The sequence below is a fragment of the Sceloporus undulatus genome, chromosome 3, assembly GCF_019175285.1.
Source record: "Sceloporus undulatus isolate JIND9_A2432 ecotype Alabama chromosome 3, SceUnd_v1.1, whole genome shotgun sequence".
Classification (NCBI taxonomy): Eukaryota; Metazoa; Chordata; class Lepidosauria; order Squamata; family Phrynosomatidae; genus Sceloporus; species Sceloporus undulatus.
The window spans coordinates 173292893-173317195 of NC_056524.1; the positions used below are offsets into that span (position 1 = coordinate 173292893).

Genomic DNA, 24303 nt, shown 5'->3' on the forward strand with positions numbered 1-24303 from the left:
CAGTTCCTTCCTCTGCAATATAGTCGACAGCATCTGGGATTCACTGGTGGTTGCCCATACAACCATTACCCAGGGCTGATCCTGATTGGCTTCCAAGATCAGACAGGATCTGGTGCCTTTAATCCAGTTTGACATCACTTCACAGGCACCTGCTTCACAGGAAACTGCTGGATGCTGTTCTAAATGTGAGTACTGTATGCTGCTCAGAAAAACCTTGAGCAGACTTGGGTTTTCATTCCAGTGTATGACACCTCCTGCCCTGTCCTCAGTTACCTTGCAACTTTTTCAATCTGTTATGATTCTGAAATCCCCAATTTTGCCACCAAATGTATGGCAATCTGCCATGCTCTGAACACTGCTGAAGAATGAGTCACAACCAGCACAAGCGCCATTGCAGTCCAGTAGTTAAGAGAGAGTTGGGCTGATATTTGGGAGGCCAAGGTTCAAGTCCCCATTACTACTACTACTATTACTATTATTAGTTTTATACTAATTTAACAATTATACTAACAGATTTCCCCCAATAATGGAAGACAAGACAGTTTACAAATTATTAAAAACAGTACAGATTAGAAACATACAACATCTGTAAAAAGTTATTTGAAAAACAATCAAACAATCTCCAGAGTTAAAATCATTACATAATTAAAATAGTGTGAAAAAATCAAGAAACTGTATACCATTAAAAGCCTGATAGAATAGAAAAGTTTTACTTTGCTGAAGAAAGGGAACAAAGAGAAAACCATTTTAGCTACACTAAAGAGGGAGTTCCAAAGTCTAGGAGCAGCCACCAAGAAGGGGAGGTACAGGAACAGAAAAAAGGTCTGTTCCTGAGATCTTAAGGGCTCACACAGGCTAGTTTAGGGCAATATGGCCCATCAAATAGCCATTCTCAAGCAGGCAATGGCTATGTGTGAAAAAAGAGACTAACATACAGACACAATTGGGATAACATGCACCAAATGCTCAGGCTCATCTAAATACTCATAGTCATATATAAATCTTTAGAATTAGCACCAAACGTTTAAAATATAACACCCACAAAACAGATGTATAAATAAAAGCTAGTTCATATAGTGGGCAATAACAATGCAAAATACAGAATTTTCATACACAATGAAATGTATAACAGAGGTAAAAACGTATCTGTTGTGTTATACTGTATGTGTATTTTGTATTTTATTTATATACATGCTGTTGTGTGATATTCTGGGTTTAGTTTTTGTATCAAATTCTAAGCATTATACATAGAGGCCCCATACAGACAGGCCAAATAAAGCTGCTTCGGACACTTTGAAGGTATGCTGTTAAATGCTGCATGCGTCCTAAGAATCCAGAGCCACACCAAGCCACGATCTAGTCCTAAGGACTGGAGCACAGCTTTGGCACAGCTTCCGGACTCTTAGGACGCATGCAATATTAAACAGCATACCTTCAAATGTCCTGAAGCAGCTTTTTTGGCAGTCTGTATGGGGCCAAAGATTACTTTTAGTCTTTGGGCATTTGATCTCAGTCTCTCACCGAACTATGGCCTGTTTCAGTCAGACAAAATAAAGCTGCTTCGATTCGCCGTGGAGGTATGGTGTTTCAATGATGCATGCGTCCTAAGAGTCCAGAAGCCACACCCAAGCCACGCTCCGAGCGTGGCTTTGTGCAACTTCTGGACTCTTAGGACGCATGCATCATTGAAACACCATACCTCCACTGTGATCGAAGCAACTTTTTTTGGCTGTCTGTAACAGGCTCTGAAACTTATGTTGACTTCATGGGCCATCACTCTCTCAGCCTTACTTGTCTACCTCACAGGTTACTGTGAGGTGAAAGGAGGATGAGATCCATGAATGCTATCCCTTTAATAGTACAGAGGGAGTTCCATGTAAATGATGACTAACTAGCCACATCAGGGCTAGTGACCTTTCCTACACTGATAGGGCAATGGCATAATACACAAGACCTCCACACTCTTGGAAAGACTGCCCACAGCTTTTCAAAACTGTCTCAAATGAAGTTGGCCATTGTAAGCAGGAATGGAATCATCTGGCCCTCCATGTGCTGTGGGTCTGCAACTCCCGGCAGCCCACATAGGCAATGTGGTGGGAAATGCTGTAGCTGCAGCGTGACAACATTGGAGGTTGTGTGATTCCCCTTCTGTAAGCTATTGCTCCATTTCATATGCTTGTACTCAGATTATTAGGGCCTGAGAATACATGTTACACAACCATTGTGCAAGGATAAACCTGATTTCAGATGACCAGCCTTCTGTCATTCTGTGACTTTGTAGAGCCACTTGATTATAGCCAGACCAACTGATTTGCCTGAAATCAAGCACCATGGGTGAAGTCTAACATCCATGCATTTTATAAATTTGTACAAGATCTACCTTCAAGATAGGATTGTAAATAATCGGAACTGAATATACGTGCGTAATGGAATACTATACTGCTACACTTTGCTTCTTGCTTTGATTTCAGGTTTCAGAGAAATTTTCAATACTGAAAACGCCTGTGAGCCCATGCTGAGAGCAATATCCAAGCACTTCCCACACCCACTTCCCACATCCATTAAGGAATGTTCTACCAAAGGATGTGCATTTTTTAGCCTTTTTTGTCTCTATTTTATAGAACTGGCTTTTTCTTAAGGTGCTAAGACTTGAATCTACTTTCCCTTCCCCAATAGATGTTTGTGCTCCTGCTGTATTTCAGAATGGTAGTATGCTTCACTCACCCCCACCTTAGGTCAGGTGTAAGAGTCATTATCTGGGGTTCTTCAACCTACACTTAATGGGTGTATGTGGCAGATTTCACTTGGCATACAGAATTTGAGATACCCGTATTTTCCGGCATATAAGACGACTGGGCGTATAGACGACCCCCAACTTTTCCAATTAAAATATAGAGTTTGGGATATACTCGCTGTATAAGACTACCCTCTTCCAGCGCACATCAATAAAAATTAAAAAACCATCAGATTTGATTTCAATATGGTAATTTAATTCAAATGCTTATGACATGCAGGTACTTAGCAGGAAAACCTGTTATATACAAAGCCTGCTTGGATTGGTCAGCTCTCCCTGCCTGCCCACCCCTCCCTGTCTCCAGATTTTCTTCTACCATACTTGTACAGCACCACCCTTGCTACTTTCATACGGTCACCACGTCGAAGGGTATGCGGCCGCTGCAATTTTGAGCTCCCCCCACCATATGCGGTGACCGCAGATTTTCCAGTCCGGCTCAGAAGTTCAGCCCTATAAGGACAACACCGGCGTTATAAGAGACCCCCGACTTTTGACAAATTTTCCTGGGCTAAAAGTGTCTTTACGCCCAGAAAATACAGTACTTGAAATGGTGCCTTGTTTGGGAAACTCAAATCTGGTCAACCTTTCCACATATTGCCTAGTCATTTTTCTCAAATGGACACTGGACAACTAGATCCTATAATTACCAGATTACATACACCCAGTTATCTAGTTCGTGGAAAAATCCTTCCTTTTGAATTACGGCTAGGGGCAAAAGTGAAACCTATTCCCAACCAAAAGCCCAACTGCAACTTGCCTTTCATTCTTTTTGCATTCCTCTTTATGTGCATGAAGCAGAATGGCAAGAGAAACACACACCCGCAGAAGAAGGATTCTCTCTCTGGCTCTTGAGCTAAAGTATGCCAGACTTCTCTCTCTTTCTAGCTGATTCAAGAAGTACAAGTGGCAAATGGGGAATTGACAAAGGGGGTGCTGTTGGATGCACTGTGGGGTGATTTCAAAGCCTGTTAGCTGTTCTCTTCCTGAAAAAATGATGCAAGAAAGGGTTGCAAAGGGGAAGTAAACATTCTGCAGAGTTGTCCTTGCTGCGTATCTGGTACTTTTCCAGATATAATCTGCAGCCCTCGCCTCTGTCATTCTGTGCCTTAATCAGCTGGTAAAATTGGTCATTGCACAAGGAATGTTATTCTCTCCACCCAAAGCTGAGTTAATAGTCTCAGCTGTTAAAGCACTACAGGTATCCTTCACACAGCCAGGAAAATGCCTATCACTGGAGAAGAACCAGATTTTCCTTTGTTCTTTGACAGTCCTGATGGGTGGCTTGCTAGAAGGGCAGAGTTAAACAGTGCAGGGACATTTGAAAAAAGACAGTAGGGGGAGAAGAGAATTCTCTTTACACCTTTACATAAATGAAAAGTTCATTTTGACACCGACCTGAGCAATCTCAGCAGGATCCTCTCTATCCTTGTCACTTTAACATTCATAAAAGAAATGCAGGACAAATGCCCCTAATCCAAGACTTCCTGAACAGGAAATGAAAAGAAACAAGGTGTTTATATAGGAATCCTTCCACTGGGTAAGGAGTTCTAATAACCACCAGTTTCTTTGAAAACTGGGCAACTGATTCATGAAACTAATATGTACCAGTTTCTGTAGAAGCCCCATGGCAGATTTTACGCAACTAATTCTTTACCCCAATGCATACTGAGGTCCTACAATTCTTTTCCATGTGATGCATGAAAGTTTTAAATCTTCTTATCCCAGTGGCATTACTGAAAGCCAGGAGATACTTGTGGTAAATGTCGGAAGAAAGAGAAGCAAACACGGGAAAGAACACGCCAAAACCAGCCAGCAACTGGCAAACAGTGCTGCATTGGCACTTTGTTCTTCCCATACCCTTAAGTGCCCAAGATAACTGTGTAGAAGGTAATGGGAACTAACGGTCTGTGACTCAAACTGTAAGGTGGACTGGAGCCATCATCTGGCTGAGAGCAGACACAATTATGAGGATGAGATAGGCATCAGCTGGACAAACATACCAAGGCCACCCTGCAGAGGAGAAAGGAAGGCTGTCAGTGTATTTGCATTCATAAACAGCTTGCTATTTCCCACTCTTGTCTTGCTCAGACCAAGCCATTTTTCAGCCCTGTTTACACAAGGAGGAAGATTCAACACAGATGAGTTTGGCAATACAACTTGAGCACATTCAGCATATTCGCTATTTTCACAACATCAGTATAACACCCCTTGAGTTGGGTCCTCAGTATATTACCTTATCCCAATACTTGATAGTGGCGGGGCTCAGAGAACAGAATTTTACTTAGTGTCCTTGGAAAGTTCACGGTGGAATTCAGATTGGAACCAGTGACAATCTGATTCTGGGCTCAAACTCTTGCATCTATGCTTTACTGCTACCCAGTAGTTGAAATACGATTGGGGAAAGGAAGAGGAGAGAGAGACAAGCTTGCTGAAACTATTCATCAAGTATGATCAGGATACTCTGCAAAAGCGTATCTGTGACTTGTTAATTCACCCGCAATCCAGCTGGAGCAGTATACATTCATCTCTATTCATTTGTGACTGACAAGTGTATAACTTCATTGTTCTTTTGGAAGCAAAGCTTGGTATTTCAATCAAACACTACCTGAAATGTACTAGTCAGTAGTATTGCTAGCAACACCGTATTTGTTAAAGAATTACACTGCATTTTAGAGAGACTGTCTGGAAAAAATCATGTGTATAGATTAATGAGAGCCAGATGTGTGGGTTTTGGGTGTTGGACTGTGATTCTGGAGACCAGGGTTCTAATCGCTAGCAAGGAACCCACTAGGTATCTTGGACAAGTAACACTCTCTCAGCATCAGAGGAAGGCAAATCCTGCTATGGAAACCCTATGTAAGGCTCCATTAGGCTTACCATGAGTCAACAAACAACAGAAGGCACACAACAAACAACACAGATTAAAACTGCAGTATTTTCTGCCTTAAGTTACCTGTGCAATGCCAGGGTATAAACTAAATATTACAGATGGTTATGTATAGAGGTATGTTGACTTTCTGAGCTTGGAGGTCAGCTTCCCCATGAGAAGGTCTACAGTACATTGAGATCTGATGGTGCAGCTCACTCCACTGAATCAGGGTCACAATGGACAGGTTAGCCTGGAGAATCCAGAACTTGGCACTCCCCCTTTGGGGGTAGCATATGATCTGAATGTGTGAAATTGTGTGTGCTCCCTCCTCTTACATACAGCATCTTTGGTCTTCTCCCTGCCAGTGTTGGCTACACTGACATCTAACACTTAATGTGTGCACGCTCATATTTAATGTAGAAGAGTAGGCATCACATGTGACAACTGGTATGCCAGATTCTATTGTATATGGGTGGTCAGTCCTACAAAGGCTTACTTAGTGCCCTCTGCCTTTTAGCTGGCAGGATGGGGGTGCTGTTACATCATTTCTATGAACCGAAAGTGACTCCTTCAATTTTTAACTAAGAGTAATGTACTAATCTGGAGATCTCTGTTGAGAGCCCGACGGAAATTGGCTTAAGAAAACCTTTAATGGTTGGTGGATTCTCCTGGCGCACTAAAACTTATTCTTATTCTTCCAGTTTTGCATTTTATGCTCAGTAAGTCTTGGTTGCCGAGTCAGAGCTTGGAGGTGTGGCTCCAGAATCTGTCAGTCAGCATGGCCAGGGCTCATGCTAGCTAAAAGACTGCATCCATTGTAGTCCTCAACACCTAACATTTCTCATTTCTGGCCAAAGTACACTTGGAAGCAGAAAGTCTCCTTGGAGCAGTCACAATAGTTTGAAAGCTTGTGTCAAAAGCTTACTGTCCAAATTTGGTGGGACAGTTCAAAACTCTCATGCCTGCCATACCCCTGGAGTCAGGCTAGTAGAGGTGTACTGGAATCATTCATTTTTGGATATTCGATAATGGAGCAAAGGCTATAAAGCTGAAGGGTTTCTGCCCTGTAGCTCACAGGCACTCAATTTGCTAGGAAGGAGAACTTTAGCAAAAAACACAAATCATTTTCAAAATCCAATTTAAAGGAGCTCCATTCAGTCCATTGGAAATACCGTAATATTGGCACTTCAGCACAAGCGAAGAGAAGTACTCACTCATCATCTATCTGCAACTCAGTCTTAAAGGCAGAGCGCAGCATTCAAAACACAATTTTAAATGAAAAAAACACAATGCCTTGTTGCACCTTTGCCCTGCGGAAAAGTGAAAAAATTAACAGACCAGTTAGGATGGAGGAGTACAACATTTGCTTTTTCTGAAATAATTTTGCATGTTTTGAAGTTTTTATTTTTTAATTCTCTTCTTTCTTGTTGCAACTTACGTCGCCTTGATGTTCCCTCCTGTCAGGCCTCTGGTGGTAGGTATACCGCATCCGGCCATTACTATATACATGAACATTACCTGTACAGAGGAGAGAAACATTTTAACAATGAGAGAAAGAAAATTATTTCAGCTAACCAAATCAGGAAACGGAACAGAAAGAAGAAGCTCAAAACATTCCACTCCTGGAATGGAGTTTAACAAGGTGCTATCAACTGCACTGCGAATTTAGAAAATGAGGTCCTTAATAATAGGACAAAACTCATGGTGGTAGAGTTGATAGACAGGGTGGCCCAAAAGGAAGCAATGGAAAACAAGTTTATCAGACTAGCTGAACTCAAACTGACTTCAATCGAATCCTGAGCACAACATATGGCCATTAAGGTCTACTGAAATTATGGAGGTCTATATTTATGTACAGAATTTTTGATCAGAGTTTTTAATCCACTGATGAACTGGCTGATGTGCCATTGGAAACAGATATGGAAGAAGGATGCAAATTTAAGGTTGCCCATCCCCCGCCCAGCACCAAGCAAAATTGTTTAAGAAGGAGCAGCAAAAGAACCTATCAATATGGACTCTGTTCAGATCACAAGAATTACACAAGACTATTTCAATGTCAAGTATTTTATGCTTCCCATTGTAAGACCTTGTAGGTACAGACCCTCAGCATCATTTCACTAGGATTTGCCCCTTTCCAAGGAATACCCAGCATCAACTGTAAGCATTTTGTTTGTGGTGAGAGGGTGTTGATACTAACTGCTCCTTTCAGGTTCCAGACCTGAAGATCATGATGGACATCTGTCTCACCCCCCACCTTCTGTGCTTTATAGCTCTGCTACAAGCATTCCCAGGGGGCTGCTCTTTAGCCACCCCTCTCCCTCCTTAGACCAAGGACTCTGGCTCCCAGGGGGTTAGTCTCACGCGGCTCTCCCCGACGTTCCCTCCAGGCAGGTTTCACCACTCTCGGAGGCTTCCCGTTGCAGGTGGGGACGCTCTGTTCCCAGTGACGTCTTCCTTTGGGTTCTCTATAAAGGGTAGGGCCTGCCAGGGAGACTCAGGTAAGTATGACTCCCTGCTGCCACCCCAAATCCCATTTCTGGCTCCTGGGAACCCCAGAGGCTCATTCCTTCTGCCCCTCTCTACTTTTGGTATGCTGTCTCCCCGCATACCCACCATTTGAGCTCTGTTTATCTCCACACCCCACTGCTGGATGTCATCTGAAGCACTGCATTCATCAGGCCAGGCAGTCCCCAGAAGGGCACAGAGGGGACTTCCTAAAGTGGTGTATGACACAGGATGTGGGGTAGGTTGTGACTTACTCCTGCAAATCTTCATCTCTACCTCATTCCTCTCTGCCACATTCTGATGAATCTGTTACATGTGTGTTCTGAGAGGTTTTAATAAACTTTACAGGACATTTAGGCAAAATTGGGAAGTGTTACTTTTTGGGTCTGCACTTTCCAGAATCCCCTCACCAGCAAAGAAGAGACAGGGGGATTTTGGGAGGTGCAGTCTGAACAGGTAATATTTCCTAACTCTGCCTGTAGTGCTTTCAACAGCCAGACTCTAAGACATGCTGTGCTAGAAAACTAAATGCTTTCTAACCTACTATGGGTAGCAAGTGGAAGCCCATACAAATGTTATCAATAGGATTAGAAAGCCAAAACCTTTGAGTGTAGATTATTATAATTATTGTTAAGCTTTATTTATATAGCACTGTACATTTACATGCACCTATTTGCTTCCTAGCTGTGATTCTCTAGCTCAGGGACGTAGCCGGGGGGGGGGGGGGGTGGGGGGGGGGGCCCCCCCCCCCCCAAAAAAAGAAAGGGGGGGGCCGCTTGCCCCCCCCCCCCAACCCCCATTAAAATGGGTTTCCTTAGGTTGGCCCCCCCCCCCCTTCCTAAAATCCTAGCTACGTCCCTGTCTAGCTGCCTTTAAAGCTCAAGCCAGGCAACAGCCAGATCCTTAATAGAAAGACTTCCAGCTGGAATTGGAGAGATCAAAGATGTCATGTTAATATTTGTTGGTATTTTGAAAATGGGACATGCACTAGCCCCTTTGTGGATCCTTCACTGCACTCAACATGTTCTTAGCTTGTGCATCAGGATTATGACTCTGAGAAATGCTAACAGCCACTGTTATCTGGCCAATTGACATAGTGTACTTTTTTCTGAGATGGAATGATAACAAATCCCTGAATGCTGCATCTGTTCACACTTGGACAAACTTTCGTATTAATATATAACTATGCTTATTTATACTTTGATTTTGATAAAGGGGTGTTTTTTTTTGCAAAAAGAAGCTTGTCTTTCCCATTTGCTGCTTTCTGCTGCACACCTGCAGCACTGGCAAAACAGTCCCTGTACTTTTTTTATGCCTCAAGAATTGGTGAAACCATACAGTGGGGTTGCCTCCTTCCATTTCTCTTTTCTAGCTGAGAGGCTCTTTCAGTGTAACACATACATCAGTTTTTCAGCAAATACCTTCAAGAGGAATATAGCTTTTGCAAAGATATTTGATCTTTAGGATACTGTGCAGCAGAATAATTTCTCAAATTTATAAAGGCTCCAAAACAGAGAAGTTAACCAAGGTTCTATGTTGAGGCAGCACAAAGCACTGGCAATGGGTAGCTATTCTTTCTGAATCAGAGTAGAGCAGACAGCTCAGTTTATGAACTAACATATCCTTATTTGTGGTATGCAAGGCATTCCATTTAAAACCGGACTTCAATTCAACAGAAGCTTTTTTATCATAAACACCATCCATGTGGTCAGGAAAAATGACAAATCTACAATGGCTAAGGACCATGAAGTTGTTAAGGTTGTCTTTTCCAGATCTTCAATCCACAAATCCCTACCAAAACACACTACATTTTGGGGTACAGAGTCTGTTTGAGTTGCCTAAATCTAATTTCATAGCATTAGTACCAGTCCAAATTCTGACATAGGTCATTATCGAACTGAGGGTAGTAGAACTTTTTAATATGTCTATCTACAATTTCAAGTGATATAGTCCAAGAAAAGTTTCACCAACTCATCTGGCTTTTGTGCTCAATAATTTCTTTAGAACTAGCTCAGACACTGCAATGCCTATACAGTCATTTCCTATAACCTGCTCCCCTTGTTGGCCTGAGATTTAACTAAAAGAAGCAGATCGGATCAATTCCCGCTGGCTGACTGCAGAGCCTTGGAATTGCATTTGGGGATCAAAAAAACAATAGGTGGAGTGCAAGAAGTGTGAGATAAGCCCTTCCAATTTTCTTCTGCCAGGTAGGCTCCTTTCAATCTACTTTTGTCCACAAAAGCAGAAAAAGAACCCAGGCAATTGATTTATGATTAAATGTAAACTTCAATTGTTCGTTGTTTGGGGAAATGATTTGTTACTGTTACTTATTGCAATGTTATTTTTAATTACTTCTTAGGGGTGGATCCCCTAAAACTGATAAGAGTATGGCATAATATTACTGTCAAAACGCCTCTTAAAATGTCTTAAGGTGTTTTAAAAGAAACTTTAAAAGCAAATAGAAAATACTTCTAGTTACATCAGTAAAGAAACTTGCAGCATTACCTCTGTAATGCAAACTTCACTGGGTTCCCGTTGACAGACAAAAAATCAGGCTGTTACCTCCTTACATCCAAGCTCTGGACAGAAGGAACTAACTAGCAACTGTCCAATCCTTTCTTTTAAGCCAAGGCCACATGATATCACAAACAGAGCACAGGCGCATTGCTGACAACAGAGCTTAAGAGCAACTCGTTCCAAATGACACAAGCAAGAGAGAGCCTAGTCCCATGCTATCAAGAATACAACCTCTACTCAGCAACATACACACACCCCTCCACATCTCTAGTCAATTTAAGCCACAGGAAAAAGCCTTCCTGGGCTGATGATGCAGTCAGCATCTTCAGAAGTGTGGAAGGCCACTTGATCCTTATCCCTGTGGTATAAGAAGGGAAGCCAACAGCATTCTATTTAAATGATCCTCCCATGGGAAGAAACGAAGGGATTTTCCTTCCCTATCGCTTGAACACACAGAGAAACAAATCCTACTTCAACTAGCCTAATGGGAATTCATCTCACTCAGGAAGGCCATTTTCAGCTGCACATGAGATACACAACTGATGCTAGTTTACAGCTATTTCAAGGAAGATCAGACATATTAAAGGCAAGTACATTGGGTCACAACAATTTTCATTTTTGGGTCAGATTGGACAGAAGAGAAAGGAAACATCCTTAGAACAAGAAACTTTCCCCAAGACTACTACTAAATATCTTTTCCAAGGGTTTCAGGAAATCCCATTTCTGATGACATTTTTTGCTAAAAAAAATCCAACACAGAGAACATATTAGCACAAATTACCATTTTTAAGCTTAGATGTTTCAGCTGGCATGCATCCACTAAGGGCCTGTATGCATGGTCCAAAAGGCCCATGCTCCCCCTGGCTTTGTGTCTTCCTATCCAGGTGACACAAGCCATTAGCCCCAGGCCAGGATCAGGCAGACCGTTCATGGATCTGGCCCGATCCCAGTCCAAAGGGACCTTAACCCAGTCTTAAGAGACCAGCTGTTTGCTGCAGAGTTTGTGACATTCAGCAGACCAGGTGGCCCCACATGCTCGGTACCTGCCTCCACCATCATGTCTGCTGAGAAGACCCGGTCACAGCCTGTGACGTCAGATGGAGGATGTAGGATTGGGGGGGCGGGGGGGGGGCTGGCCATGTAAATGTACCCAGGCACTCTGTTCCCACCCTTACAGGCTGCAACGGGGCTCTGCTCAGCAGACGCAATGGCAGAGGTAGGCACAGGGTGCATGGTGGTAGTGGGTCTGTGGCACAGGTGGATGTGTAAGCATCCACCTGTCACTGTGCCAGCCCAAGGACTGACCTGGGTCAGGATAGCACAAGACTTGGCCCATGCTATCCTGCCCATCTGCTGAGGGCCTAAGATGGGCAAGCATATTTATGTGGGTTTACCCTACAGATACTTCCACTCTGGCACAAGAACAATGGGGGAAGCCAACCAAGTGGGACCCCATTCACCTTCCACCCTTCCACCACAACTATACTTAAATGACAAGCTTACTAGAAGGAAAGCCTCCACCAAAAAACATATTGAAGAGATCCTCAGGAGAAATGTCAGCCTCAAATCCTCGGTTGAAATCTGTAGGGCTGTGCCCATGCCGCGTGGGACTGGTTTTTGCATCTCCAAACTGGTCATACTGCTTCCTCTTCTCTGGGTTGCTCAATACTGCATATGCGTTACCAATGGCTAAAATGTAAGAAAAGAAGAAAATTGTTATGATTCTTCCCACTGGCAAAATATAACATAATGGAAGCATCTTAAGATGTAGGCTCAAGTCTATGAAAGCTCATGCTACCAACTTCTTTCTTCTAGTTAGTCTCAAGGGTGCTACAAGATCCCTTTGCACAATGGAGGGGGCCCCCATTCATCCCTCTGCAGACACAAACATCTTTTAGACTATGACCGCCAACTACAATACAGGAATGCTAGGTAGATATGTCTTACAGAGTTGCTGGAAAAATTAGTGACATAACACATACAAAATATGTTGGCCATTCAGTAATATGGCATCTGAATACTGAGTTATAATTGAAACAGTTCTCCAACTTGCTTTCTTATAGGCGCAGTACAGACGGCGCAGAAGCGCCATGCTGGGCCAAAAATAGGGCTGGGGAGCGTGCAGCAACCGCACGCTTCCCAGCCCTACTACATATGGAGGGCACCATCTTGGCATGGCACCGTCCATATGCAGCATGCGATGATGCCGTCATGCATGCACCATGTCCAAATGGACCGGTGCGCGCCTGACGTAATCGAGTCCCTGGAGGGTACTTAGGATGCCTTATTTGTGGCGCAAGAAGGCCCTTAGATTGGCTTCAACCTTTTGCATGGTACATTTTCAATCCAAATTTGGGTCTTTTGCAGATAACTTTTATTTTATTTCCTCTTCTACCCTTCCTTCGACACAAAGGGTGGGTAACCAATACCCTGCTAGATACTCTTAGGCTGAAACTCTCAACAACTTTAGTCAATTTAGCTAATGGTGAGAGCTGATGGAACTTTCAACCCAAAAGCATCAGGGGGGCCACAAGTATCCCGTCTCTGAAGTACAGTTGCCCCCCCAAGTCTGTGGACTTGAAACCCACGGACATGAAAATCTGCGAAGGGGCAACCGCCATTAATGTTAATGGGGCACGCACCCATGACGTGTGCCCCGCATGCACGTGCCTCACTCAGGCCTACAGAGCTTGAATATGCACAAGATTTGGAACTTGCGGGAGGTTTCGGAATGGATCCCCCATGACTTCCAAGGGACGACTATAATACTTTTCTGTTTAACTACTAACCAGATCAAGACATAATTATCCACTGATTATTTTTCTTTGAAAAAAAAAAACCCAAACAATAAACTGCTGTATGCTATCACATCTGCAAAAATGAGGTACAATTCAGGTAAGGAAATGGAGAGTAAAGGTTCTACAAGGGCCCAGAGGCTACGTGAAGCAAACCTGTCAGTATGGAAAAGTACCCAAACCAAGTCCAGTCACTGTTCTCAGCACCTCTCTCTGTCATCACATTCGGTCTGCCTTGGTTGCTGTTTAATCACTAGTACAAATTGTATTTCTTTTTTCTTCTATCTGACGTCTTGATTTCCCAACTTCATTCTCTCTCCTTACAGGAAACTGTCCTTGACTCTATGTTCCTCTCTGTACTTCTCAGATATTTAGGACTGAATGACACTTTTTTGATTAAATAGCAGACACAACACTAACAATCTCACTACCATTTAATATAACTTGATTATTGACCTGAATCTGCAGTGTGCTATGGGCTAACAATGAGAACAAAAAAAAAATCATATTTTTTTTTCCTAATGCAATTCCATGAAAGTCTACAAGAAAGCAAGCCCCACTAAGTTCAGTGGGATTTACTCTCAGGCAACTGCCCTAAGATCACTGTCTTAGTTTAAGGCCAAAACTAATGAGAAATACATTTAAACAACTGTATTAATCCCACGTCTAGTCTGAACACTTTATTTATTTATTTACATAAGGTATACCCCCACCTTTCCCCTCAAATGAGACCCACTGTTAGAAGGGCTCCAATTCTATTATTTTTAAATATATAGTCCATCTTTCAATTCCACTTTTATTGGAAAGAGGTAGTCTTAAGTGTGAGTCAGACTTTTGGAATAGGGTTTTCTATATTTCTTTTAAAGCAATCATACTGCAAAGTGATTGGATTTACCAAAATTGTCTGTAGTATGTTCCTATTTGGTTTTATTGACCACCAGTGGTTCTACAGCTGGAAAAGCAATTCTTGTTTCCTTACCAACTTACGCCAAAAAAACCAGAGAAACATGACTGGTTAAAATAAGGTCTGAGGCAGAAATGTCACACTTATCAGCTGTCACTGAGAAATGGAACACTAAAGGATCAGCTTACGTAAATGGCAGAAAAATATTAACCAAGTAGTTTAAACAGATTCTCTCTCTCTCTCTCTCTCCCCACTCTCAAAAGCCAAAGAAATGAACTGTAGTGGGCATGTGGCTCCTAACATGGAAAAGATAAAGGGAGCATTGAAACGTGCTAGTATGAAGATAGCCCCATGAGAGATGGCCCTCTCTTGAAGAAGATAAGTGCTACTTGCTTTGTGCCCCCAGTTGTGACATGCAGCACTTGGTAAAGCCCTCAGCAAATATAATAATATAAAGTCTACAGGTGAAGAAACCTACCTTTTGCCACTTTGAAACCAATTAGAAACCTGATCAAAGCTGGTTGTCTATACAAGTGCAGTATTAATCAAATCCTAACCCACGGCATCAGATCATTTTTGAAAAGAGGACTGACAGTCAAGAGATTTGTTCAAGTGAATGACTAGGGGAAGGGAGGGAAGATGGATGAGATTTTAGGAAGTTTTTAAAGTATGACTTGTATTATTATACTGTATGTATTATAATTTTAATAAAATAGTAATTATTTTAAGAAAAGAAAAGAAGATCCTTTTTTCTTTAATTGTAAAAGGCCTGGATTTAGGGCCCAAAAAGAACTCAACAGACCCACTGCAGTGCTCGTCATGCATTTTGTGTTTGGAAAATTTGTATACTTTCTCTCTCATTCTCTCTGTGTATGTCATACATATCCTGTATTTCCTCCTGGGGCCTCAATGTAGCATCATCCAAACTCTCTTCCTGCTTATACTGTACTCACAATATCTCTGTGAGGAATATTAGCCTGAGACGCAGCGACTGGCCAAAGGTCGCCCAGTGAGTTTCATGGATGACTGGGGATTTGAACCTGGGTTAGGTTGCAATCTGATTACTACACTAAGAAATCTGATACAGTTTTCTAATTCCATATAATTGATCCTTAGCTATTTTACTTAAATAACTTTTCTGATCCTCCTCCTCCTCCTTATACTTTATTAAAATACAGTAGTTCCTATTCTGGAAATTGTTACAGTTGGCCCTTCTTATACACAGATTTTTTTATACACGGATTCAAGCATCCACGGTTTGAAAATGTTCACAAAAAGTATACATTTCAAATATCAAACCTTGATTTTCCATTTTTTATAAGGGACACCATTTTGCTCTGCCATTATATTTAAATGGACCTGAGCATCCACAGATTTTGTTATTCTTGGGGGATTTTGGAATCAATACCCAGGATATAACAAGAGTCCACTGTAGTTTTTTCCTCAGTGAAACCATATTTAGCTCAGATCAGTGATGGCGAACCTATGGCACGCGTGCCAGAGGTGGCACTCAGAGCCCTCTCTGTGGGCACACATGATGTTGCCCTAGCACAGAGTTTGCCAGAGTTTCTTACTAGAAAGCCAGAGTGACATGGCACTTTGCAATAAATAAGTGGGGTCTGGTTGCAGTTTGGGCACTCGGTCTGTAAAAGGTTCACCATCACTGGCTCAGTTTATAAATAAAGATAGGAAGTTCTGGTTTTGGTTTAACACTGTGTTAGAACGAAACCAAACATTATTTTTCAATTGCAATCTGTAGTAATAAAAAAGCTATTTATACAGACAAGTAGTTCTTCTTCCTTAAAATGCAGGTACAAATGTAATTCTCTCCCACCAAAGTCAAGAGGGCAGAATGCATTGCAATCCCATGCATGGCTTATCAGAAGTGATGCCCATTCTGTTTAGTGGGGCTTGCATCCTAGTAAGTATGTTCCAGGCTGCACCTTACAGAGCAATCTGGTACATGTCCGCTTAGAAGGAAGTCACACTGATTTTAATGGGGTAAGTGGGTATAGCATTGCAATGTTACAAGGACCAACTGTTGGACTATAATTGATTCAGTGCTTAAGGAAGTACACTAGGTTCTCTGAGAATGAGCACAAAGTGCTGCTTATCACCTTTGCACCCCTAACCTAAACAGCTTAGAGACCAAATATCCAAAGAAGAATCTGCTCCCATGCCATTCTATATATTCATGAAGATTTTCAGAAGAGGGCTGGCTACAGACGCAACCAATGACCAAAATACACTATGCATTTACACAAGGAGAGGATTTTCACAGTAATGGTACCATGATTTTCTAATTTCAAAATATATACAACTGGCACCAACTCCCCCCTCCCCCCGGATATTAAATTAAAATCTCTCTCTCTGCTCAGGCATTTTCTTTTTTTTTTAAAAAAACCTTCATTTTACAGTTAAAACATTGAGGTTTTTAACTGAGTGTTGTGTTTTTATCTGCTGGTTGAAGAGGTTTTATTCCTTTAAATCCATAATTGCGGATTTCATTTTGTATTTCTCATTTTAAAATCGTACACACAATCTCAAGGATTTATACATTTTAATGAATCTGAATAATCTCCTGTACTTGAAAAGTATATAACTTGTTTGGTAAACTCACCTTTCTTGTGCACACTTTCCATGGTTCTTTGATTTGTTTTACATTATTGAAGACTATAGTCCAAACCACACTGCAGAAATAATCCAGTTTGAGACCACTTTAATTGCCCTGGTTTAGTGCTAGGAAATCCTGAGAATTAAAGTTTGCTGTGGCACCAGAGCTCTCTGACAGAGAAGGCTAAACATCTCGCAAAATTACAGTTCCCAGACTTCCCTAGCATTGAGCCAGGGCTATTAGAGACTCAAACTGGATTATTTCTGAAGTTTGTTTTGGACTTACTGTTTTCCTTCCTCTTTTCATTCTCCATGCCCACCATTTTAATGGGAGGGAAAATAACATCACAAGCTCAAGGATTGGAACATTTCTCCCACTCCTTGTCTACATGTATCAGGAAAAAGGGAAGCCCAGTGAATCCAAGACCTTCTCCACCCCAATATGTCCGTTTTTGACTCTCCATCAGAACTGGCACAAAGACAGTAAGAGAGCAAGGGTGCAGAATGAGCATTTCATCCCCACAATAAGGAAGCCTACAGCATACTTTTGCCATTTTTGTTCAACCCTTTCCCTGCCAACAGTTGTGCTAATTAGTGTTCCTTCTTGCTAAGTACAGATATATAATGGATAAAGTTTATAGGTGCACAAGAAATAGATTTTAACCAGTTCTGTGTGAGGTGGTTCCCATACTATGGCTCTATTCTGTATCATCAACTGTAAGATTTAGCAGAAGAGTCCCTCCAACAGATTAATGAATGAGACAAATAGTCTCTCTGTACACACACACAAACAAACCTGGATTTTTTCAACTGTTTACGGTGACAATAGGAAACACATTACCACCATTTCTTCTCCAGTACTTAAATGCAACACCTCTTCCATACCAAAGCACCATTTTCGCCATAACAAGAACTGTATTTTACCTTTAAAGGCCTCTGTAGCACCTGGTGCATGATTCTTGTCAGGGTGAAATTTTAGTGCTAATTTCCGGTACGCCTTCTTCAGGTCCTCATCAGAGGAGTCTCTACTCACACCCAGAATTTCATAGTAGTCTTTACACTGTTTCACCCTAAAGGTTAAAGAGATGAGCAGATAAAAACCATTAACTGTATGCAGATTATGTTATATAGCTTCACCTTCCATTTCATCCAAAATAAAACTTAGAATGATGTTGCCTTCTAGTTTTCTTTCCTTAAAGGATTCATTACTACAGTGTCACAAACCAGGGCATCAATTCAGTTTTTCTCTCCTGTCAAGGATACAGTCACCCAGTTTAACAATCTGCTACTTACATTATGCAAGCAATGATTTATATCCTTGAGCCTTCAAACATTACTATCTCACTAAGGTTACAAGGGAGAAAAACACAGAGCTGTGTGCATGCAGCTTGCTCATTTATGCTTAAGGTTTGGAATCAGTTTCTGAAGCGTTTGAACCTGGGCCTCTTTGTTTATTTTTCTATTTTCCAAGCTCACTGGCAGCCATTCATTAGTATATGGCATAACTGAATATTACATTTAGGACTGCTTATGCCATTATATTTCCACCTTCTATGTATGGTTGTGAAATCTGGACAGTGAAGAAAGCTGAGAGGAAGAAAATCAACTCATCTGAAATGTGGATTTGAAGAAGAGTTCTATGGATATTGTGGACTGTGAAAAAGACAACCGAATGGATCCCAGAGCAAATAATGCCTGAACACTTCCTAGAACTGAATATTAAATTAAAGACTGTTTAGATGACGAAACAGAGACTATTGTACTTTGGAAACATCATGAGAAGACATGACTCACTAGAAAAGACAGTAACACTAAATATGGCAGAAGGAAATAGGAAAAGAGGAAGACTGCATTACAAATGGATGGATTCAATATAGGAAGCCACAGCCCTGAGTCTGCAATACCTGAACTGAGCGATTGAAGAAAGGGTAACTTGGTGGTCTTTTATTCGTAGGTCAAAATACACTTGACAGCAGTTAAGAACATCACAGTAATCTCACACAGGGCTGCACAGATAGGGCCCCTTGTCATATGTGTTAGTGATGTAGATGTAGGATCTACTAACACCAGCATTCCAAGAAGCCCAGCACAAAGCATCTCTAATTTCCCTCCAAAATCAAAGAGAAGCTGCTGCATTTAGAAACTGCCTGTCCATTGCTGAGAAGAAAGTCTCTTGTCTCTCTTCTAAGCCAGGCATATAAATCTCCATATATTTTGTTGTTGATGATTTTACCATGTTTCTCCTTCCTGTGAGAAAGTTGCTGAAAACTAGTTTTCAAAGACTGTTCACAGTTAGGGAACCTATTCTGTTAAGGGGGGGGGAGGCTGCAGAGAATAAATGCATGTCAGGATCTGCAGAAACGGTATTCAGAGGCCACATGTAGCTCGCAAACCATACATTCCCCACTCCTGGCTATAAAGTCTCACCAGTGTCACAGTACAGTGGTACCCCGGGTTACGAAATTAATTCGTTCCGCGGCTAATTTCGCAACCCGAAATACCTTCGTAAGCCGAATTCCCATAGGCGCTAATGGAAAAATAGCTCTCTGCTGCCCTCCGGTGGCGGAAAATAGCGCCGCGGTTTTTTCGTAACCCGAAGAAACCTTCGTAAGCCGAAGCAATAAATCCCTATGGGATTTTTTCGTATCCCGAAAAATTCGTAACCCGGCGCATTCGTATCCCGGGGTACCACTGTACTTTGAAGATCAGAATCTACCCAATGAAAATGCTGTCCTCAAGTGGCATACACCTGCATTACATTAAAGTAAAAGTTTTAGGAAATGTTTTGACTACATCCTGAACACAATCTGATATATGCTGAATTAGCTCCAGAATCCAGTTCAAAAAGACCCTAAGAATATCATTTCATATGAAGAAGTGGTCAGTTCACCCCAAAAATAACTAGCATTTAACAAAGCTAAGAGTAGGTTGTCATTCACGTGATAGCAAAAAAAAATTAACCATGGTAACAATGCAAATCTATACCTGTCTACTCAATACAAGACTCACTGATTTCAATAAGAACTGATTGCAACATGATGTTTCAAAAATGTCCTTCCTGTTATTTGATTCCCCTCCCCCATCACAGTGAAATTTAAGGTAAAAAATTACTATTTTCAATTAACGGCATTTTTTTCCATTCTAGACTAGTCTATATGAGAAACATTCTTCAAATGCAATAAAATAATGGCATGCAAAATTTAGTGCACCTATCTTTATATGTACTTTTTTTGGAAAGGAAGCACCAATTTTTATTCAGATTTCTGAGATTAAATACATAGCTCCCCAACCCTGGATATTCAGTATTACAGTCTACATGCAAAGGCACAAGAGGCAATTCTAGTCTTGAATCTAAAGGGTCTGACTCTAATCATTGCCTGAAGGAAGACCTTCTAGGAATCATGTCCAACACTACAGAAAGAACAGAGTGCACGTGGATTACATAATGTGTACTGAAATGCTCCAAAAGATTAGCAATTAATCCCCATAATAGGGCACAAAAAACCAGAGATTTGGGGTTTTGATCTTCTAGCTTGCTTGAATTCTAGATGCATGAGCTATTTCTAACACAATCAACATGCCAATAGTCCCACAGATAAAACATTCTCTCACAGGGAATGTCCATTCACAAAACCTTTCTGGATACGCGCTCTCCCCAGGTACTAAGATCACCCGATGGGGCTCTACATCCAAACGCTACTGTTATTGAATGTCTGATGGTTGGCCTTCCAAGGGATAGGACTTTTTACTGGTAGCACCCTTATTATGCAACCCCTTCTGCAGAAAAAGACTTTTACTGTACTGTACTGGTGTTTTTAAAAAAATAATAAGAAAACTGTTCTCTTCTAACCAATTATTGCAAAGCAATTATCTAAACAATTAGAAAAGCTAGTTTGAAAATATTGCTTAATAAGATTGTCTCATAATATTCTTCTTATTTTAAATCTTGTGCTAGGACCAAAAAACACTTGCATTGTGGCAGTTGTGGAATATTTTTTGAACCCAGTAAGTTCCAGGGTACTATGCAGGTATGATGTTCCATGTCCAGAATCCATGTGTTCCAAACATTAAAGTTAGAAATAAGAATGAAAATGATATTGAATCTGATAAAACAAAACTAACATTTCTTTCTATGTGTTGAATCAGATAAAACAAACTAACATTTCTTTTTCTTGACCTGAATAATTTCCAGTGTCCATGGAAGAAATTTTGGTCTCTACTTAATGGAGCCAATGTAGTGAAAATATCACCTCCTGCTTTGCCCCATCACAGGCTGCATAGTTTTTGTCCCAATATGTAATAAAACAGACCTTTGGTATCCTCTGGGTTTGGTTCCGGACCTGCCTTTAGATACCAAAATCCATGGATCTGATATCCCCTTATATATATGGCATAGTAAAATGTGGTCCGTTATAAAAAACACCAAAAACAATGTTTGTTTTTTGGGTGTGTGTGTGTGGTGTGTGTGTTTGTGTGTGTGTGTGTATTTCCCCTTCCCAAGTTATGGATGTTGAATCTGTGGTTGGTTGAATCCATGAAAACAGGGGGCCCTACTGTATACTGGCTGAGACATATATATCCCAATGACAAAAACAATCATATGTTGGGGTGTTTTTCATCTCAGCATGTCCAATCTTTGTGGATTTTATTCCAGAGTCTCTCCCTTGGGAAATAAAATACAGTTGGCTCTCCGCATCTGCGGACTTGCCAACCATGGTTCAACGCGTCTTGTGGATGGAAGCCTCCATTTCCCCAATGGTGGCACGTATACATGCCCACGTCACTATTAGGGACAAACCCCTTGTCCCATGGCAGCCCATACATGGGAATGCATCGCCGCTAAGTTCGCGCTGCCCACAATGGCAGTGTGGCTGTGTGCAATGCACCACCATAGGACAATAGGGGCTGTCCTTCATGGTGCACAGCCACATGCACACGCTGCCACTGGAAACAATGTGAGCTTGAGCACCCACAGACTTTCGTGTCTGTTTAGGGGGAAAGGTTTGGAACAGATTCCTCACAGATACCAAGGCTCACTGTAACATGAGGGGGAGTCACTGTGTGTTTGGGCCTGCATACTTTATTTCTGATGTACATACAGAATCAGCTCTAGTGTTAACTAATATATGTCACAACAAATATATATATGGAAAATAAAACAAAATGGTGGCCCAGCAGACTGGAAATTAATTACATCCCTAGCCACAAAAAGGAAACACAAAGACTGCAACAACTATAGGACTTAGCATTAATTTCCAGCACAGCTAAATTATGCTAAAAATCCTGCAACATGCGCCCGTTACAGACAGGCCAAATAAAGCTGCTTTGGGTCACTTGGAGGTATGCTGTTTAAATGACCACACAATCTTAAGTGGCTAGAGCTGCGCTGCGCTCCAGTCCTTAGGACTGGAGCATGCTTTGGCGCGGCTTCTGGACTCTCAGGACACATGCATCATATAACAACATACTTCCAAGTGACTGGAGGTACCTCCAAGTGATTAGGAGGCACTAGGGACACATTGCAAACATATGATGGCTAATGGAGTGTACAAAGGATTCTAGAAAAATTAACATGTGCGTTATGACTATAACAATATGTTTTACTTCATAGATCACAAAAAAGCTATGAGGGCTCTTAAGGACATGGGGAGAACCACCATATCTGACAGTCCTGCTGAGAAATCTGTACTTAGGACAAGAGGCTACTGTTAAAAACGATATGGAGAAAAGAAACTCCAATTAGCAAAGGTTCAGGCAAGGCTGCAACCTAACATCCTATTCTTCAAGCACTGTGCAGAAAATAAACATATCATAAAAATCAGGTTTAGATTCAGAAAGAGAGGAGAATTATGATAGGAGGAAGGAACATCACAATCTAAGATATGCGGTGACACCATACTACTAATAAAAAACTCACAGACTTGGAAAAAATACTAATGTCAAAGAAGAAGTGTAAAGGCAGGCTGTTTGAACATATCCCACCCCCCAAAAAAATAATGACACACAGGGATCTACAGTGCGTCCTTGGTATACACGGGGGATCCATTCCGGACCCCCCTGCGTATACCAAAATCCGCGTATGCTCAAGTCCCGTTGTCCCCTCTCGTCCCCCCAACTCTTTCCTTCCCTCCCTCCTCCCTCCTTACTTACCTTTTCGTCCTGGGGGCCCCGTCGCTGCTGCCGCCGTCGCGCGTCAGCCGGAGCCGGGGGAAGGCCGGGTGGGGGTTTGGAGGCCAAGAAGCCTCCAGCCAGCCACCCGGCCCTTCTGTGGCGGCGGGAGGCGGCAGCAGAGCACCAGCGCCAGAGGCCTCTTCTCGCCCCACTCCGCTGCCGCCGCCGCCACGCACCTCTGTGCAAGGGCCGGTGGTGGGGCTGGAGGCTCTTGGTCTCCAGTCCGCCACTCGGGCCCTGCATCGAGGTGCAGGCGCCGGCAGCAGCGGAGTGGGGGCCAAAGAGGCCCCCGGCGCTCGGCCTCCTCCGCCTCTTCGCCGGCGCCGCCACGGTGACGGGGGAAAGGCAGGCCGCTGCTCCTGGAGGCCTCCAGGAGCAGCGCCCGCCTTCCCCTCATCCGCCGTGGCGGCGGAGGGGAGGCTCTGCGCTGGTCCTCCCGCCAGAGGCTTCCCTCCGCGGGTACAGGCAGGGGAAAGGCCGGGCGCTGCTCCTGGAGGCCTCCAGGAGCAGCACCCCGCCTTTCCCCGTCAGCCGTGGCGATGGAGGGGAGGCCTCTGGCGCTGGTCCTCCAGCGCCAGAGGCCTTCCCTCCGCAGCTACAGCAGGGGAAAGGCCGGCGCTGCTCCTGGAGGCCTCCAGGAGCAGCGCCCAGCCTTTCCCCCATAGCCGTGGCGGCGCGCAGCGCGGAGGAGGAGGAGGAGGCCGAGCGCCTGGGGCCTCTTTGGCCCCACGCCGCCGGCGCCTGCACCTTGATGCACGCGCGCCGCCATGGGGTCAAAATCCCCGAATTTGCCCTGCGCGTGTGCTTAAATCCGCGTATAAGGAGGACCTATGTATTATAAATTCAACCTAAACAATGGGGAAATTGAAACATTTAAAGAGTTCCCATACCTAGAATCAAACATGATCAGAATGGAGATTACAGTCAAGAAATCCGAGATGTGAGGAATGGGAAGGAAGCTTAAGGAACTAGACAAGATACTAAACAGTAAAGATATACAACTGAACACTAACATTAGATTTGCCCAAACCACCATATTCCCCATCACCATGAACAGATGTGAGATTACAATGAAGAAAGCTGAGAAGAAGCACAATCAACTCATTTGAGATGTGGTGCTGCAAGAGAGTACCAC

At 42.6% G+C, this 24303-nt stretch overlaps 1 protein-coding gene across 1 annotated transcript in view; it reads right to left on the bottom strand.

Moving 5' to 3' along the window:
• Nucleotides 1-24303, bottom strand: part of DNAJB12 (DnaJ heat shock protein family (Hsp40) member B12) — a 42585-nt gene that overhangs the window by 9350 nt on the left and 8932 nt on the right. The window contains 6 exon segments of the mRNA XM_042457733.1: nucleotides 4697-4730; nucleotides 4733-4771; nucleotides 4774-4804; nucleotides 7102-7181; nucleotides 12189-12374; nucleotides 17922-18067. Coding sequence (XP_042313667.1) covers nucleotides 4697-4730; nucleotides 4733-4771; nucleotides 4774-4804; nucleotides 7102-7181; nucleotides 12189-12374; nucleotides 17922-18067 — 516 coding nt within the window.